A 20,331-nucleotide genomic window follows, 5' to 3' on the forward strand; every position below is an offset into this window, starting at 1 on the left:
TCCTAAGAGCATAAAAAAGCATTCGACCTAAAAAGAATATATGTGATGTTGTGTGTTGTTTAGCCAGGATTATTAGCTAGCACTAAGCAGTGCTATCAGCTGGAGCACAAGCTTTTCATCTCTGGAAGCTTGAATTATTCTTAATATTTTTCAAAATCTAAATTGGGTCATAAATGTTTTGGCAATTTCAGATTAGCAGCGTAGGGGGTGGAGGGCATTATGAAATACACCATGTGATAGAACAGTTGAGTGCACTGATTACTAGGCTGCGCAAGTAGATAGAGCCAAGTGGGAGGGCGCCTTCACATCAGGAATGAGGGGTGCTGGCTCTGCGGTAAGAGTACAATCCTGCACAGTGCCTGCCCGTGCCATGCATGACTAGCTGATTATCTCAGTCCTTCATGGAGCCCTGTGTTTCCACAGCAGATATTTCAAAACTATCAGCTAGTCAAGGATCAGCCCTGTTCACTAACAAAGGCTCGACAGTCTAGCAGAATTGTAAAATGCCTCCTAAATAACTCCTGGGAAGGTCTAGAAAAGGTAAATGTCCTTGGTGAAAGCCACCCTGCTAAAGAGAAGGGAGAATGCAGGAGAAAAACACAGATTGAGCATGAGAGAAAATGACCAGAAAAAGAATGAAAGGATTGTTCAGTGCCTGCGTTTGTCGATCAGAAGCACATTACATCAGAGTATTGAGATATGAAGAAGAAAAAAATAAAAATACATGCCTGAAACAGATATGATGCAAGAAACCAGGCTATTTAGCTTTCATACTTAGCACATACTCTATCTCAGGAGATGAGGTGGACTAAATAAGCTGAATAAAAAGCCTAGCACAGAAAAATAACTACCTCCCCCCGAAAAACCCCAAACCGAACATGAAAGCGATGACCTTCTTTAATGCTACTCAGTTTTCTCTCAAATATCAATGGTTTTGCATTATAGCTTACAGAAAAGTACCGACAACCACAGTCATTGTGAACAATTATTTTTAAGAGTTCTCTTGGTATTAAGTACACCTCATTAAGTTAACTTGCATTCTTCTGTCATCCCTGTAGCAGCTGAAACAAATGATTTCATAGAAATGTAACAATAAGGCCATTTCGTGTACATGTGTTATCTGCAATCTTTTATTGTCCATTCACATTCAGATTTTTTTCAGTGGATCCTCTTCCCTGTTTAAACTACTGCTTACTTCTTCTAGAGAAAGAAATACTCATTTCTTCTTACCTTTTCCCCTCTACATTTGTAGTGTGTGCATGATTTGTAAACATTTATCTTCAAAACTTTTCTAAATTGTGAGGGCATGCTGTGATTGTTCCTAGGCAGAGGATGAAATGAAGATCAGAGTGGGTATATTTTAAAGTCTTTGCTCATTTTGCAGACTCACCTTGGAAAAAAATCAGATCTGTCTTGCAATGAATATTTAACATTCTGTTCCCCTGTACGCATGGCTACAACAGTGACTGATTTGAGTGTGTGACATTTTTAACCCTAGAGCTTTTACATGTACTGCACAGCAGGTCTGACTTCACAACCAAATTGTGTAGATAAACAGTGTTAAGACATGCACTTCCACTTGGTGGTTTTAAAGCTATTTTATCACACCACAAGAATGTTAAGATTCTGGACCCCGATCCAGTGCTGTTTCTGGAGGGATGTTGCCTCATAGAAGATATGAAGCTTATAGAATTTGGCCTGTTTCATTTGCTTCTGTTCAATTTTTTTTAGCTTTGTTCTCTGTGATAGCCAATATAATTATTTAGTGCATGTTGTTGCCTCTCCTTTTTTCCTAAACTACCTGCCTGCTCTTGCCTACTTTTATTATATCCATAGCCCTCTGTTCCTCCTTGTCCCTATATTCTGGTGTTCCACATGCACAGCTTTTTCACTCTCACACTTTACTGAAAAGCAAGAAGAGACAGATGACTGTAATGAGCCAGGTTTGTACATTATCATGGTTTTTTTCTACAGCCCAGATAAAGTCTTTACAGGGAAAGAACCATTCGGTTTCTGCAGCAGTGAGTGATGGAGAATCCTCACTACAGGCTGACCTGGAACAGTGACCATGCCCCAAGCTAGAACTGTTTAGACCTACATCAGTACCACTGAGTATTCAGAGAACACAGCTGCTGACTTTCAACTATCTCTTCTGAACAGTGGTGAAATGGGATTTTTTGAAAAGCAAAAGTACTTCATAAATCTAGGAGAATTTCCACAGGGTTGGATTAGAAATGTTAGAATAGGAACACCCAACATGTTGAACTCCTGAGCATTTCCAGTGTGGTTCTGCTACCAGGACAGCTGGATATACCTGGCAGGTGCAGGTGGTTTGGTCAGTCCAGATCTGTAGCTGTGAAAGCGGTGATGCCGCAGTGATTGCCTCAGGCTGATGTTGCCAGATGATGTAGGATCCCAGCTGTAAAGCCAACCCTGTTTAGCCCTGGTTCTCATAGAATGGGGGGATCCCTGATGATTTTTTGTCATGTCCAACCCATGCTCTGTTTGTGGGATTTCCCTTTCCCTCATGTTACAGGTGTGTAATAGTTATTGCATGGCTCTGAGCCACATGCAGATTTAGGGCCTCTGCCCAAGAGGATAGAAAGTTTGGCCAGCCTGGTGCTGACCCAACTGCTAAAATTGGCTGAAATGGTTTTAAGACTGAGCAGACATTGGGTGACTTTCCCATAATTGTTTTTTGGAAAACAGCTGAATTGATTTAGCTACACTTTCAGAGAAGAACGTGGAAAATCTCAACTGGAAGTGTCCTCTTTAGCAAACACAAAAATAAATGAACTCTGTGGAGCTTACCATCCAGGACTCAAGGAACAATTTTAATCTTCTCTAAAATGGTAGTGGCTTCTGTTACTATTATTATTCATTACCTAAATAGCTGTACTAATTTTTTCATCATTCAGACTCATTGATATAGCAGTTCACTTATAGCAGGCATTTAGCTGTATGTTGTTTTGCTACACATTCTGCATTGTGCTGCTCAAAAATGCTGCAGAAAAAGGTGATGCTTGATAATGATCAGGTACATATTGCCTTCTTCATTGGATTGTGCTGAAATTTAATAATCTCAGAAGCAATTATAATGTGTCAAGCTTTTCTTGGAAGTATGGGAAATAAAGGAGCTTTTTTACCTCCTGGGATGTATGATGGTTAATTAAGTTATTGTCTTTCTGTAAAATGAAGTCAAAGAGAAGTAGTATCGTATGTGCTCAAAATGCTTACTGGTTTAGTAGATCAAATGGTGAAATAGTGTTTTGCTTTAGACACAGACAAGCTCTTGAGCTCTTACAGCATGTTTATTGTTCTTTCCTAGCTGTTCCATGTGATAATGTAATACAGGGTGATTACTGCAGTTTTTATCTGGTAGATTACCCTGTTAACCTGGCACTCCAGTAAATTGTCATGTTCTAGCAAAAAGGCAGGACATTATGCAAAAGAACACTTCAGCACACAAATCTGTTCAGCACACATACACATTGTGGCTTTCATTTTATTTTACTATTTTGTAGGATTGCATTGATGTGGGTTGGTGGGAAGGAGAACTCAATGGCAGACGAGGTGTGTTTCCAGATAACTTTGTCAAGCTTCTTCCTTCTGAGTTTGAAAAAGAGGTAAGCAACGCATTCTTTCCTTTTCGCTGTACAATACAGAATGAAAGTGGAGTTGAACGAAACTCTCTTTCGGATATGTGATTTTGACAAACTTTTTCTTCCAACTTAATAACACAAAAACATTCAAGGAAACAAATTTCTGGGTTACAAAGCATCCATGAAGAGAACCTGTGGCACTCAAAGTCATGTTACGGAGTTTCTTTGAAGGGTTTGATTGACCTATCCAGTCAGTCTGCCTATGTTACGTTGCTCTGAAAGCCATCTGTCCTGCGTCCTAAGTTTGAGAGAGAGAGGAACTGGAGGTCAGTTCAATTTGCTGAGTCAGGTGATGCAATGATGACCAGAATTGTTAACTCTTCTCCATTGTTTTTGTGGTGGAATATGAAAAGTTGGTGTACTACCTGCATGCTGACTGACAGCAGTTAAGCACTGATACAGAACGAAAAGGGTGAAATTTTAACTGTGAGATTTGAAAGACGACAGTGAGCTTTTGGTGTCTCAAATGCATGTTTCTTTACCTCTCTCAGAATTGTTAAAAAAGAAGGTATAAAATCTATGCAGACACTATTTCAGCTTCTTTTTATTTGAAAGAGACAGCGTTGTTATTTGCCAAACAATATTTAGAAATCCCGCAGCTTCCTGGAGGAAAGTAATGGATTACTTCCCTGAAAAGTCTATTCCATTTTTAGGAACCTTTTCAGTCATCAGTGGGATTTTACGAGCTTGCAGTCAGACTTTTGATGAGTATTTCACAGTGGCGATGTAAGCCTTCTGTGATAAAACCAAGACTTACTGACACTCAGCTTCAATCTTTGGCAATAAAATTCGATGCCGGAGGCAAAAATTAAATAACTTGGAAAGCTTAATAAAGCAACTATTAAACAAGTCACAGAAGCTAACATGATAATTATTGAAAATGAAGGTAGAAGAGCAGCAAAAACTGTGGGAGATGAAAAAGCAGTTCCTTAGCAGAGTGGATGTCCTGGCTTTAGGCCTAGTAATAAAAGAAGGTGATTTCTAGAAGAGGCAGAAATCATAAACCTTAAAACATAGTGAGCCTATTACAGAAGAAAAAAATCTTTACTCTTATCCATTCTTTTGTGGTGAAATTTATTCAGTCTTTTTGAACTTGTGAATTATATATCTTTAAGTGGTTTTTTCTTTAGAGTACGATGAACTTGTAGAATAAGATTAAATATTCAGACACTTAGAAATTGCAGCTAGGTTTTCTGTAAATGTGGAGAACAAAATTTTATTAATTCTTAAATGGCACAGCTTTGGCCGCATGAGTAAATAACTGGTAGGACTATAGACTGTCTGTATTTGCTTGAATCAGTGCTAAAAGGGAAGGAAATTGATACTTCTCCAGTGGTTTTGTCAGGTATTTTCTGATGTGATCCAGAAACCTTGGATTCCACCACATGGTCTGAAAGTATTTGTTGCAGTAGTTCTGCTTGTTGAACAAAAGCTTGGGATCTTTTCCCTCTCTGTTCAGTCCCCAATTTTCCAATCCTGATTCTTTCCCAGCAGTGGCTATTTGTCCCAGGCCTTTTCTGTTCACTGCCTACTCTCAGTCTCCACCTCTCAGGTGGTCTCAATTACAGGATTTTCCCCTGAGCTCACCACCTGAGTCTAAATCATGATCTGGATTTACTTTCTATCCCTACACCCAAATTCTTTATCCAGCTTGTTTTCCTCTCCCTCCTCAGTCTTTGTCCCTGCTCTGTAGTTTTGTTCTCTTTTTGTCCAACCAATCCTGGTTTCCTTTCTGTTGGCTTCACTTCTAGCCTGTCTCCATCACCTTCTCAGTTATCTCATGCAGCCACAGACCCTTGTAATTCCTCCTTGTTTCTCTATGTTTCCCTCAGCGGTCTTAAAGCTCCTCCACAGTACCTCCTTTCTGATCTTTGTCTGCCTTTTTGAAACAATATATTTCCCTGATCAGCTTCCAATTAAAGCCACTTTGTCTAATGAACCATAGGATCCTTTCTCCTTTGTGTTCATCTACGTTAGTGTTTTAGTTTTAATCAGAGGTGGTATTTGTAGTGAATCTCTCACTTGTCCATCTGCCCTTACTGTGCATTGGTTTGCCTCAAAGACAGGTCTTGGGGGACGTGAACTAGACTCCTTTCAGACGAGAGCTAAGCCAAAAGATGTGATAAAGGAGTGCACCTCCTATATTCCAGCTGCTGACCTGTGGACAGTCAATGGGGTCAGGCTCACACCACTCCAGAATAAACCCCCAAATGTGTGTATTATGCCGTTGGATCCTCAGCACCAACTATTGCGCTCTGCAGCCATTATCAACTAAACCCCAACTGCTATCGCAAGAAATTCATTGTCCCTGTCTTCTTTCCTTTCCACATTTTTCTGCACTTTCCTGCATTTAGACCTTGAACGATGTTGCCTAAGTTCTTGCAGAAGTGTCTCTGAGAGTATAAGGGATTCACTGTTCATGGGCAATGGCCCATGGCAGCCAGGCTAGAGAAGATCATTCTAGCTCCTGAGTTCTTAGCCACAGCTTTCTCAGGTTGATGACAGGAGGTCATCTGCTTAGGTTAAGGTGGTAGGAGAAACCTAAGGCTTGCAGGATGGCAACTTCAGAGAGTTAAGCTGTTAGGCTTACTCACTCTGTGCAAAACTGGTAATTTTTTTTCTCCAGAGATGAATACGTTTCCTAGATTTGAGAGAGATCCCCAGGAAGGGTAAGTGGCAAGGGCTCAGCCTTCACAGAAAACCTGCTCCCTGTCAACATTCAGACCAAGAATTGAGAATTCTACGGCAGAGGCTGAATTAATTACTGCAAGTGAGCAAAACAGTTGATCTTTCTGGAAAAGTAGGTGAGCCATTTGGCAGATATATAGAAAATGATAGGAGAAAAAAAAGTAAACATGAGTTCGATAGAAAATACCAACCTAAATGGTTGGTTGAAGTTTGGCAAAGCCATGCCTATCTGGAAACATCATCTTATAGGTCGTTCCACAAGACAATGTACAGTATTGCATAGCTAGCAATGTAGTGACAGTGATCAATCTGTAGCAAAGGAAATACGGCTTAGATAAAAGGATGGACATATGAAGAAAATAATTATTAATTTTTACTTAGGCTTTATTCTCAATATTTTTTTTTTATTTTTTTTAAGAGTGAGAGTTGACTTTGATCTGGCATGGTGCTCCATTTGATTCTGTGTTCATTCCAAGATGTATATGGTGAATGCCAGTATGGGGTGTGTGCATACACACACATCAACACAGAAGAAAAGCCAGTCCTCCCCTAGCCTGAAGGTGGAGAGAAATGGTTCTGGTGCTGATTTGGTGGTCATGTTTCTCAGCCATACCATTACAGATCTGTTAGGAAAATGGTCATAATAGGCAAAGTAAAAGTAAAAAGTACAGATTGGTTGGAATAATTTGTTTCATTTCACCAAACATCTAAAATTCTACTAACTGTCTTTCACAACTGGAGCTGAAAATGTATCACAGTGAGTGAATAAAATGTAACCTTTGTGGCATTGCCTGTGTTCTGCATTTTTGCCCCATTTACGAGTCTGAAAACACACACTCCAGGTTTTGCCACATCGAGCTGGTTTTTTGTGTTTGTTATTTTCCAAAATGGATTGGAATATTTACAAGATTAAATTTTAAATAAATAGATTTCTTCAGTAAGCCAAAGGTCATGTATTTCTCTAATCTCAAGGCACATAAACTGGAATTATTTTTTTTCTTCTCCTCAGCAGAACATTTTAATTGCAAAAGTAGAAGAATATTTTATTTGTCAATGCTGTTTTCTCTCTTCAAATTCATTTTAATGAAGTTATTTTAGGGGAAATACATGACAGATGTGTAGTCTCAAGTCTTGTAATTATTACTGTTAAGCAATGTATGGTTAACTCCAACCTTTGTATGAATGAGATTTACAGGCATTTTGAAGCAATCTGTTTTCTTCTCTTATTGAATTTTAGAGACCGAAGAAACCACCACCTCCATCAGCTCCTGTCATCAAACAGGGATCAGGTAAGATGCAGCTGATTTTTGTACAGCACATGTCAGTGAGCACATCTCAGTCCAACTTAAGTGGATTCAAATTTATATAGAATTCATCTTTATCAAAATTGATAAGCAGGAGGTGTCTAGACAACAACTAATAAATCAGAATCAGATTGTGAAAAGATGATAACCCACTCAATACAAATTTTCAGAAGTGCCTGCATGATTTATTTTTTCTGTGAAACTTAGAAACGGTTAAAGTATCTACACACTTGACAGTTCTGATGTCAGAAACCAAATTCCAGTTCCATTCATGTAAAAAATCACAAATCGTGAGGCATGGGATGCTCTCAGAGTTTTCATTTGTATTGCAGTTGTGGTGGAAACATAACTGTTGCTGGAATTATATAAGGCCTTAACTCCAGTTAGTTTGTTAAAATTCTGCAGCAGTACTACCGCTTCCCCTACTGATGGCGTGTGTTAAGAAAACAAAACACATCCAATCTAGCCAGATTATTTTTCTTGTCACTGTGGTCTGTTCCAGCTTTCAATGCTTTAAAAAGTACATTTCCTTTTCCTACAGTCTTGGTCTATTAATAGAAGAACAAGTTACACCAGTGTACAATTTACTGTGAATCAATAGGCTATAATTTAACTAGTTTGAATTTGTCAAGCAGTTCTTTGACTACATAATCATGACTATAAATATTTGGTTTGCTTATTGACACCCATGGTTTATTCTTCGCTCTGTCTTGAGGCTCCTAAAAACGTAGATTTGAGTTTAAGATCATTAAGTGTCCAGAGAGAGCAGTATAACTTTGCCATCTAGTGGTGATTGCATAGTAAAGATGTCTTAGCGACAACTGATGTTACAGCCTGACACAGGTTTTGGAAAAGCTCTATAAAATGTCATATTTCTTTCAACTTATGCTCGTATAATTAGAGAATAAAACTTTTAATATGTTCGTACCTGTTTACATCCAATGCATTAGCTGTGTCACCATAGCAGGATAATGTCCCCATTTTCAGAAGGAAAAATGCATCCATAAAGGATGCAGACAATTTGATTAAGGCCATCTAAGTCTGTGACAAAGCCAAGGCTATTGCTGTTCTTTGTTTTCATACTCGGTCTTTGTTTTGGCTGAGATAGACATAATTTTTCTTTCTAGTAGCCAGTGCTGTGGTTTGGATTTAGTATGAGAATCATGTTGATAACACACTGATGTTTTTAGTTGTTGCTGGGTAGTTGTAGTGTCTACACTAAGTAAAGGACTTTTCAGCTTCTCACACCCTGCCAGGTGCACCAGAAGCTGGGAGAGCACAGCCAGGACAGCTGGCCCAGGCTGGCCAAAGGGATATTCCCTGCCGTATAGCCTCATGCTCCCTATAGAACTGGGGAAGCTAGTCAGGAGACAGATTCGCTGCTCAGAAACAGACTGGGCATCAGGTTTTGGGGTTTTTTCCTTCTGTGTGTGGTGAGCAATTGCCTTTGTGCATCGTTTGTTTTATATTATTATTATAATAATAATAATAATAATAGTGATGTTACTATTATTCTCTTCCTTTGTTATCCTATTAACCTGTCTTTATCTCAACCCATGAGGGCTTTTTTCCATTCTCCTCCCCATCCCCTTGGGGGGGGGGGGAAGGGGTGAGTGAGCAGCTGTGTGGTGCTTAGTTACCAGCTGGGGTTTAAACCATGACACCTTTTTGGTGCCCATTGTGGAGCTCGAAGGGTTGAGATAACAACAGATCTGACAAGAGTGTGTAAAAAGAAATTTGTTATAAGCATTTATTATATTAGTTTAATCGTTGCTGGTCCACTGGTCACAATGTTGTTTTAGTTGTTATCAGAGTTGTGTCATGTAACGCCTTACTTACCATATATACTGGTTATCAGTGTTTATGTGTGGTTTGTCACCTCTGGGTGTGGATTAAGGTTGTCGCTCTGCTGCTCAATGTACTACTGGCTTATGGTGTGAGAAAATCATTGATAGTCAGACCAGTTTTGTATTTATATTCAGTGGCAGCTGAATCTGTATTCAGTGGCAGAGGATCAACAGCAACCATTTAATCTCTGTATTTCAGGATCCATCTGTCAGAAACTATTAATAATTACACTTTTAATTTTTCTCCTCAGAGAGCCAATATGTAGGGGAGACACCTTCCTTCCTCTTCCCCTTCATCTTCTGGCTAATTACAATAGCTTTTGAGAATGTTGAATATCCTTGGGATGTTCAGACCAGCATGCTTCTATTGCTAGGTCTCCTGAATGTGGTTCAGGTCTTGTTTAGGGTTAAACAACTCTTTAAGAATACCACCCGGAGATCAACCTCCGCGACAGGCACTGTGGTTACACCAAGCCCTGTGACAGGTACTGTGGCTATTCCAACCCCAGTGATAGGCACTGTAGGTACTCAAACCCAACGAGCACGTTGCTACTCAAACCCAACAAGCGGTGCAACTGAACCAGAGAACCAACTCATAACGTTATCAGTTGCCCCTATAGACAAGAAGAAATGGGCACGAAAGTCAACTCATTTAGTAAAGGATGACGAAACAGGACCATCACAAGAACAGGAGGTAGAGACAGAACCAGAGGTACCGATCCAATCCCTGAGTGAGCTGTGAGACATGCGAAAAGATTTTAGTCATCGATTAGGCGAGCAACTTGTCACCTGGCTACTCCAAAGCTGGGATAGCGGAGCCAATAGCCTGGAATTAGAGGGTGGGGAAGCCAAGCAGCTGGGATCCCTCTCCAGGGAAGGGTCATTGACAAGGCAATTGGAAAAGGGACACAAGCCCTCAGCCTCTGGAGGCAACTTCTGTCAGGCATGAGAGAAAGATATCTCTTCTTTGAAGACGTATGTCAGCCAGGCAAGTGGACTGCAATGGAGAGAGGTATCCAGTACCTGAGGGAATTAGCTGTGTGGGAGATGGTTTATTATGACCAGGAAAATGTGCAGTTACCCACAGATCCAGATGAAATCCGATGTACCCAACCCATGTGGCGGAGCGTTGTACAGAGCACACCACCAGCATATGCCAAATCATTGGCAGTACTGGCCTGGAAAGACAAAGAGGCACCAACTTTACAAATTAGGGTGAAAACTGGAAAACCAAAGTTAGGAGCGTGAGTCCCTTGCATCGTCATTGAAAAGCAGTAGGCATTCCACTGAGTAGCTGGGATAAGCAATACACCTGCATCTTGACTGGAGGATGGGAATACTCTGTTGAGTCCCCATGGGAGCTGGTACAGAGTTCACCAGAGCTTCCTTGCAGGTGACCTTCTCCTAGCAGCTGAGGCAGGATCATGGCACCTGCCTGGCTGCTGATTAATTTGGGGGTCACAACCCAAGTAGGGAGCACACCTGAGCCTGGGAGCTCCTACGTGTTTGTAGGCTCATTGTTTTAGACACGGCCTGAGAGTGTCCCTCTGTGTGTTAATGATGACTGTTAATCTTACTGTCATTAGGTCTATGGACTTGTGTCTCTTTTTTTCTTGAATGCACTAGTGTGTGCAAGGTTATCAATATGTTGATTTGTGCTTTGCATAACTTGTGTTTAGAAAAGCTTTAATTAGTTTCTAGCAACAGTTTCTCAGGAGTGAAGTATTTTTCGTAGAATCATTTAGGTTGGAAAAGACTCTTAAGATCATCGAGTCCAACCATAAAATGGCAATTCAGTGTTATTTATTGACATGATAAGTGATACAAGTGTTGCCTGTCCAACAGCACAGTTACATAAAGCAACAATGGCTGGTGATCACCACTGATGAGCAATTTGCACTGATGAGTACTGATTTCTAGGAACCAGCTGCAGAAGAGAGTTGCAACATTCAGAAAATGTAAATCTACTTGAGAACTGCATATAATAGAATAGATTGAAGCAAAAAATTGCCTCATGTTCCCTGCTCTGCCTCCTCTGCTTTTCTTGGATGTCATCTACTGTAATATTTATTGAAATACTAATAGTGTTACCTAAAGCAGTTTTCAACGCTACTAAGTTGAAATGGTATTAGCACCTAGTAGTTAGCCAATGCAGCAAAGCCAATACCCAGTAAAGCATTTCTTATAGTATGGGGACTAGAAGATTGCATCTTGCATGTGCCAGGAAATTTTTGCAAAATCTTCCCATTGTTGGTACTAAAAGTTCCCATATTCCCTGTAGCAAGAGAAGTCAGTGCATCAGGGTCTCTAGTACAGGGACAGAAGGCGGCAGAGGCTTACGTCTTCAGGGCAAAAGCTGTCAGTTAAAATAGTCACACAGAATACTGTCAGTACTGCTATTCTCATCCTTCTAATAATGTGGAAGTGAACAACTAGTACTAGAGGTGAAAAAAAGGGTGTTTTAACTTAATGTAAAATAAGCCCTGTATATTTGTCTGTATTATGTATTCTCTTGGCAGAAATGCCCAATTAACTGATTTATTCCTAATGATTCTCCACACTGTTGAATTGGTCTTCAGTTAAGTATGTCTACAACGGTAAAGGACTATGAAGTTTAAATATCTGTCCACATTTTAAAATCTGTAGTTACTGATTTTTATTTTTTTCACAGAATGGTCTGAAAGTGTCCATTCTTTTAAAGTGCATTGTTTAGAAAGTGTGAACATCCAGTTGGGGTTTTTTTGTCATTATGGTGTAAGCAAATACTTGAGACTAGATTTACGTTCTGTTTTAGCAAGACATTTTCAAAGTATGAGAATGTAAAAAGCCTAAGAAATTGCAAAATTGTGTGGCCTTATGTGCCAGCTCGTTGGCTTATTCAGAATTCCACATTTTCCTTTCTTTGACAGGTACCACAGATCGAAAGCATGAAATCAAAAAGGTACCTCCTGAAAGGCCAGAATGTCTTCCTAATCGAACAGAAGAAAAAGGTATGAAATGTGCTTTCCTGCCTGCTCTCTGCAGAGAGACAGGGGAAACGGAACCGATGCACATCCTCATTTCCCAGTCCCTGTTTTCATTAAGTATATTGTTTGGATGTTTATTTCCCACTTTGATAGACCTGTGATGATACGCATTTTGGAAAGGATCTCATTGTTTTGGGGCTAAATTCAGGATATTCAGTTGTACCAATCCAGAGCTGTTAAGTACTTGCAGCCTCAACTGAAGTCAAAGGGAGATATGCTCTCGATACATAAAATGCTGTCTAAAGCTCTGTGCTCAGTAAAACCCAGGTCCTTGATCAAGTAAGGTACCTAGCACATGCTTTTTTTCTTAGTATCTATATGCCTTGATTCTCTAGTTAAAAGCAAGGTTGGTGGTTTTCTTGCATCACAGAGGTGTTTTGTGAAGATATAGTCATTAATGCTTATGAATCACTCCATTATCATAGTCACAAAAGTAATAGGCAAGCCTGTGAAGAAATGAAAAAATTCTGTCTTCAAAGCCAGGTTTGAACATTTCAAGAAATGGGGCACAGTACCACGCAGAGCAGTGACAAGCAGATGAAACTTTTAATGGTTTCATTGTGTTCATTGTGCGTTTGGAATAGTTTGGGGAAAATAGTTCTATTGATTCTGTCATTGAAGATAGTGTTAAGTTTCATATGTTTAAGTGAACTGTAAGATTGTACAGACAAGTTTGTTTATGGGATTTCTTAACTCTTAAGTATTTGAACTTGCAGTCTTTTAAGAGGCACATGTATGCACATGACTAAATGTATAATATGCAGTTACAATTTAGTGCCAGAACATTCAGACTTTGCACCAAGATCTGTTTCTGGATATATGTCTTAGTGATCTGACAGGTGTTTTAGCACTTTCATCTACGTATGTTTACTTTTGGTTATGTGCATTACTTCTCATAGTTACCTTATCAATAAACCCCTTTGCTTTCCATTTTTGGATTTACAAAGCCAACTGTGAAAATGGTGGAGGAGGTTTAAATATCCTACTGTCCCAGGGTATAAATATCTGTAACTTTTCTAAATGTTAAAAAGAGGCCATAGGAGTCACGCCGGCATTTCTGGAGTACCAGGGAGTGGCAGGAATTATTCGGTGTGGCGTGGCAGCAGGGGTGGCACAGGAACGTTCTTTACACTCTGTGCCTAGCCTGTCCCTCATACATTGTTTAGATTCTTTGACACTGACGCAGTATAAATTGTCATAGGAGTAAGCATGTAAAAATTACACAATACATTGGAAAAGCTTCAATGTTACAGAGGACCCAACGACTACATCGGCTGAAAGTGTACTGAAAAAGGGTATATGCTTGTGAACAACAGTCACTTACTGGACTATTCCCTATCTAACGCGGATTGTGTTTCTGGTGATTTAGTCCATGATCCTCTCAGACTGAAACCTAGAACCCATGAAGCAATACCCTGTAACATTCCCAATACCTCTTACGTGAGAACAGAGGTGTAGTATTCAGATGTATCATCAACAGTCTTGTCAAGGGAAGTGGGGTGTTGACATAGTAGGATACAGAGAGTGAAACTTGGTCCCCTTGAGAGTTTTGTCCTTTCTTTAAGAAGAATCAGGTTTCCTATGGTGTGGCAAACATGTTTACATGTTTGTTTTGTATTATGAATTTAGAGCATATTATTTACAAGAGTTATTAATGTGTATAGTGCTTTACATACTCACAGGCATTGCGTGTTTGGTGTTGGATGTTAGTATGGTGGCACTTCCTAACTATGCGTAAGCAGTTCTGCAAATGATCCAGTTTTTCATTGGCAAGCTGAAAAAGTCAGCATATAAATCTGTGATTAAACACCTAAATAAAAGGTCTGATTTTTCTGAGGGGTTTACATCCTGCCAAACAGCTAGATTTTAATGCTTGTATTTTGCATTTAACTGTAGTTCACTTGAAACACACTTTTTTCCCCCAGAAAGGTTTTTTTCTCTGTTTGTTGAAGAGATGTTAAGAATATCTAGCATAATTACCTTTGTGACCTTCTAACTGAATATTGTTTATATTAGAATTTTATATAAGCTGTGGTCATGGAAAATTGTTCCATATGGTATGTAATATTTTGCCATTCTTATTTTTTACACTCAGAAATCTGTAAGTTTCTAAAATAAAAAATAGCATTCCCATTCAGACACCGCACACACTTTTTGACCATGAGGAATTACAGGCAGAACAGGCAGGGCAAACAACTGATTTGTGGTAAACATGTAATTTCAAATAAAGAATGATTTAGGACGGAAATGGAAAGGAGATAAGGTTTTTCTTTGTATGCAGTGTATCTACAGTTAAAGATTTCTTGTTTAATTGTAGACTTGTGAGTGCAAATGAATTCCATTTAATAATATCTGTGTTCTTTTTTTCTGGAATTAATTGATTTAAAGAAAGATCAGAGAGAGAGCAAAAACAGTTAGACTTGCAGAAGCCTTCAGTTCCTGCTATACCTCCGAAGAAACCTCGGCCACCCAAAGCAAACTCTGTGAATAAACCTGGTACCTTGCCCCCGAGACGACCAGAAAGACCAGTTGTGCCTATGACTCACACAAGGTATTGTTTTCCCTCTGTCCAGTGCCTTTGGGATTAGTGGAAAAAACACACATTTAAAGAATTTAGATTTTACTGTTAATGTCACAATTTATTTCACGATAAACTGTATTGAAAGAACAAGAAAAAAAAAAAGAAAAGCTTTCTAGTCATCTGGCTGGATCATAACCATCTTCTCAAGAATAACAGTCTTAGACTGTTCATTACAGGTTCGTTTCTACTGACGAACAAACACACTGTTACTGCAACAGCATAGTTTCCACTGCAGAATATGTGGGAAATATCTGCAGCAGTATGTTGCACTGATGTTGACTTTCTCAGTTTACCTCAAATCATGCCAGTTTAGCTGGGGCACTAAGTCAGTGCAAAAGCTAGGATTGTACTGTGGAACAGCGTTAGACAATGCACATTTCATATACTGTCAGCTTCGTTTCAGTTTGTTTTCACTGATCATTTTAGATCAATTTTTAGCAAAATACATGTGTCTTCATAGGTTATTCTTTAAACTGGTGCTACTGCAGAATACTGCTGTCAAGTATTCATGCTGTAATGTTGGTTGTCATTCTATAGTTACATGTGCCCTTTCTCAGGGGTGGTTAGAACCTTTGAGGAACACTGAGAAATTGGACTTGCCAACACAACTCCATTTAATCTCTGCCAGAGCTTGGAAAAGCAGAGGTTGCAGAAATTAAAGGCCTCGCCTGTAGCCCTAATCAAGTCTAGATGGCTATATTAGTCATCAGCATCTGGCTTGTGCACTGTAGACTTCCTTTATGCGTAGTGGATGGAAATAGGTGAAAACCAGTAAAAAGCAGTGGCCTAAAACAGGCAAGCTGCACATCTTGCAGAAATACTAGAATATAGGCATAGAAATAATTTTACTATTGTACCGTTAGAAAAATTAGCTGCCATTGAACTACTGGAGTTCAAGTATACTAATGGTGAATTAAATACCAGAATGGAGTATAGGGTGGAGTGGAATAAAATAGAAATCCTAGACATTGATTCCCCTCATTCCTCCACATATGGTTCATTAAACAAACGCTCTCAGTGTGAAATCTGAGACACATAAAATAAAAAACACAGTACGTGCCTTGTGCTGCCAATTTCGTCTTACTGAAGTGCTTTGGCTGTGTATCTCAGAGAACTTACCCTTCTATCCAGGTGCTACTGCCACAGCTTCTTTTGGATTTCTTGGCTTTGAACGTGCTTCCCCAGTTGTTCCAAAATATGGTCCACACCTGCTGGTCACTTGGGCATGCTTGGAAAAGCAAGTATTTGCTACAGCCTTTAGCTTTAGCTAAGTGATGGCCTCTTGGCAAGACCAATACATACCCTAGCATTCAGTTCACTGGCTAGGCATGCCACGAGGTAGCTTTTCTTTTGTTCTGTCTTTGCCTGGAAGATTTTAAATGTCTTATAAATGTTTCAAGCAGAGTTGTGGAGGGGTATTTTATTACTCTTCTGTTTTCCTTTTTTCTAAGTACAAAATTGTATAAAGAAACCATGCATTTTTAAAGATATTTCAGTTTTCATGTTAGCAAAGGGAAAAAGCAGATCTAAACAGTAACCCTGTTAGCAGAGTTTGGACAATTAAGAAGCTATGTCTAGCACAGAAAAAAAAATGCTTCGTTCTTGTTATCTAATACCATTATATTTGGAAGAATTTTACTTGTAACAGTAGTCAGATTAGAAGAAAACATGATTTTTCAGGTGATGATGATGATGCATAGTGATGATCCCAGTGCTAGCAGTTTCCCTATGAATTACTTTATCAGCTAATTCAAATTAATGGATTTATCTCATATAGCTGTTCTGCCTGGTAAGCTCTAACTTATAAGGGTGTCTTATAGGAAGAGGGCAGAAAGTTCACGTAATGAAATAATCCATGGAATACACTTTGAATTACTTGAATAATTAACAAATGTGAAACTTCAAATGGAAGCAGTCACTTCAATAAAGGTGTTTTGGTTTTAAATCAGTTCAGTTTAATAAGATAGTAAATATTTTTAGGATCTGCTGGTATCCATTTCCAGAATCTAAGAAACCTAAGGCAATTAGAAAAAAAATTGAACCAGCAGAACTTTCACTGACCTGGCATGGTTTAACCCCAGCTGGCAGCTCAGCCCCACACAGCTGCTCGCTCACTCCCCCGCAGTGGGATGGGGGTGGGAATTGCAAGGGCAGAAGTGCAAAAACCTGTGGGTTGAGGTAAAGACAGTTAAACAGGTAAAGCAAATGCTGTGCATGCAAGCAAAGTAAAATAAGGAACTAATTCACTATTTCCCATGGGCAGGCAGGTGTTCAGCCATCCCCAGGAAAGCAGGGCTCCATCACATGTAACAGTGACTTGGGAAGACAAACACCATTACTTTGAATGTCCCCCTCTTCTTTCTTCTTCCCCCTGCTTTTATTGCTAAGCATGACACTATCTGGCATGGAATATCCCTTTGGTCAGTTGGGGTCAGCTGTCCTGCCAGTGTCCCCTCCAGCTTCTTGTGCACCCCCAGACTGCTCACTGTTGGGGTGGGGTGAGAAGCAGAGAAGGCCTTGAGGCTGTGTGCACACCCCTGAGCAACAGCTAAAACATCTGGCTGTTATCAACACTGCTTTCAGCATAAATCCAAAATGTAGCCCCATGCAGGCTGCTATGAAGAAAATTAACTCTATCGCAGCCAAAACCAGTGCATGACCCCAGGGGGAAAAAATGCTGTAGTTATAAAGTGAGTCCCATGAGATTTCCATGGCTGCTGCTGAGCAGAAGAGGTTTTTTTCCTGTTCCAAGTGGCTTGCATCTCATGCATCTCACTGACTTTTTGTGGCGATGATTGTTTTTCCACTTAAATATAATCCTCCTTCCTTGGAGGCAGGTTAGGGCTTCAAGGGCAATAGGAGAGACAAAAACCATGTGGGACTCAGAATACCTGTCAATTGGCTCCAAAGGCTTCACAGCTTATTTCAACATACCTGTGATCGTACAATTTATTGATGAGTCAATTCTCTGGAGTAGGCAAGCCATAAAGACCTACAGCAAGTGCAGTTTTACAGTCGGTCTAAACCAGTCTGCGTCCATGCTGCTGCTAACAGGGGCAGGTTCCCTCTCGTGGCAGCCCGCTCCCGCAGCCTCCCTTATGTTAGCACCAGCAATTGCGCAGCCGTTGGGCCATATGGGTCAGGGAGTTTTTCCAGATGGCAATTAATCAGTTTGCAGGGGGATTTCTGTTAGTGTGGGGTTTCTTTCAGGCCAGTCATGTGTCTGATCAAGCTGACAGCCTATCTGCACGGGCACGAGCGGAGGGAGGGAGACGCTGTGACCAAGAAGGGGTGGCTCCACTCCTTTCGCAACAATATGGAGGTAGATTGGCATAGTAAGCCTGGTGATTCTTTCAACAACAGAGTGGGGTTGATGTCGTGTGTCTTGGTATCTTTGTAGTCATATGGTAAATGTTGTGACTTTCAGCCCTAAATCACACCAGCCTAAGAATCTCCTCCAAAACCATACTCACACGTTTCCTAGAGTGCTTCCGACTCACATGGTGCTCTCAGTTTGCTGGGAAATAAATGTGTGCAAAACAGAGTATGCAGTCAGATGCTCATTGCCCTGTCAGCCAAGACACTATGTTGCTTCTTACAGGTGTACAAATATATAAGCAATTGTTTTTAAAAAAGTTAAAGACCAAAAGATAAGAAAACTAACTGATCAGGTAGATCACTTGGAGAATACTCTTATTTATCATCTCGCCAATTAATACTGTTTTGGGGAATGTGTTACATTTCTTCTGTTTCCTTCCTGGTGCAGACTGCCTGCCATATTGATAGCTGTGTAGGACTAGTTTGGTTTTCAGGTCATAAACCTGTTTTCTGTCTTTTTTAGTTCACCGAATACTTGTCACCCTACCACAGTGTTTAAATGGATATATGTTCACTTAATCTATGACTTCCTCCAGTGCTTAACACAAATTTTCAGACCCTTCATCTGTCACAGCCTTCCTGAAGTCTGAAATAGGATTTCCAGCCAGTTTGTGTTTTACTGATAAACCGCTGCCATGAGTTGAGGTTCAAGCCATCTGTCATCAGCTTATGGCATCACAAGCAGACACAAATGAAAAAATCAACAAGAATCAGAAACTTACTATGTATTTTACTGTCAATGGGTAATTATTGCTGTTCATAGAAATGCACCTCTGCCTGGGTTGTTTCAGGGACAGATCTGTATTTTTACCCGTCATTTGGGTACCTTACATACATCATAATTGTTACGTTGTGGAATAACGCTGGGAATAGTCATTGTGAAAAAACTGTGATGTTTGTTAGGTGACCTGATAATGATAGCAAGTACAATTTATTGCATTAATTGAACAGTTGTTATCACAGTAAATGTCACAGGGATTTATTTGTGTGACCTGTGCAATGCTGGGCTCCTCGCCTGCCACCGGCCCTTTTTTAATTTATTGTTTCAATAGTCAGGTTGTTTTAATAAACTTAAGTAGTTGTGGGATAGAAAGTTCTACACAGAAAGAATAATCATGTTGCTTATGTTTGATCTCCTGTTTGATTTGAAAATAGTTCCTCTGTATCACAACTCTTGACACTTGCCTATTCCCAAGACGATTCAGACAGAGCAGGTGATCTTAGTTCTTTGGACCTGCAGAAACAATATTCATAGTCTAATCTCATAAGCGGCATGCAAAAACATGATGAAGGACCTGCATTTATCAGTAAAAGCTAGGAACAGCTGAAATGCATAATGCTAGCTTGAGGTTCTCTCCCTTTCTGCAGTATTCTAGACAGTCCATTGCTATAGTTTATGCAAGGCAATTAATTAGAAAAAATTACAAATAAGATGTTGAAGAATGTCCCTTTGCCCTTAGGTTTCCTTCGTGTTGAGATGCTGTGAACATCTGAAGAATTACTCAGGACACTACGGTGTCTAAAATAGGCTTTTTTGACAGGTGTTAAGGAGAAATGAGATAAGGTTAATCCATACAGCATGTCTACTTACTGGAGATTGCTCTCTCTGACACATTGCTGTTACTCTGGTGCTACAAAGGAAACATATTTCACTCTCTCATTATTAATTGCAAGTTAACTATCTATTTTCTGTAACCCACACAAAAAATCCCAATAAAATATCTCCTCTTCTTGATCCAAATGCAGGAGTGATAGTCCAAAAGTGGAATTAGTGGGCAGTACGGTATCCGGCACTCTAGAGAAAGACTCCTCTGAAAGAAGCAATGACATCGGTAAGTTACAGTG

The 20,331-nt window shown here is 39.8% G+C and overlaps 1 protein-coding gene across 3 annotated transcripts in view; it reads left to right on the forward strand.

Moving 5' to 3' along the window:
* Nucleotides 1-20,331, forward strand: part of SH3KBP1 (SH3 domain containing kinase binding protein 1) — a 235,832-nt gene that overhangs the window by 196,339 nt on the left and 19,162 nt on the right. For all 3 annotated transcript variants that reach the window (XM_075775507.1, XM_075775514.1, XM_075775524.1), the window contains 5 exons: nucleotides 3,525-3,626; nucleotides 7,588-7,639; nucleotides 12,411-12,491; nucleotides 14,916-15,078; nucleotides 20,233-20,318. In XM_075775507.1, the coding sequence (XP_075631622.1) occupies nucleotides 3,525-3,626; nucleotides 7,588-7,639; nucleotides 12,411-12,491; nucleotides 14,916-15,078; nucleotides 20,233-20,318 (484 nt within the window). The remainder of the gene's footprint in view (nucleotides 1-3,524; nucleotides 3,627-7,587; nucleotides 7,640-12,410; nucleotides 12,492-14,915; nucleotides 15,079-20,232; nucleotides 20,319-20,331) is intronic.

Source organism: Balearica regulorum, chromosome 1 (genome assembly GCF_011004875.1).
Source record: "Balearica regulorum gibbericeps isolate bBalReg1 chromosome 1, bBalReg1.pri, whole genome shotgun sequence".
Lineage (NCBI taxonomy): Eukaryota > Metazoa > Chordata > Aves > Gruiformes > Gruidae > Balearica > Balearica regulorum.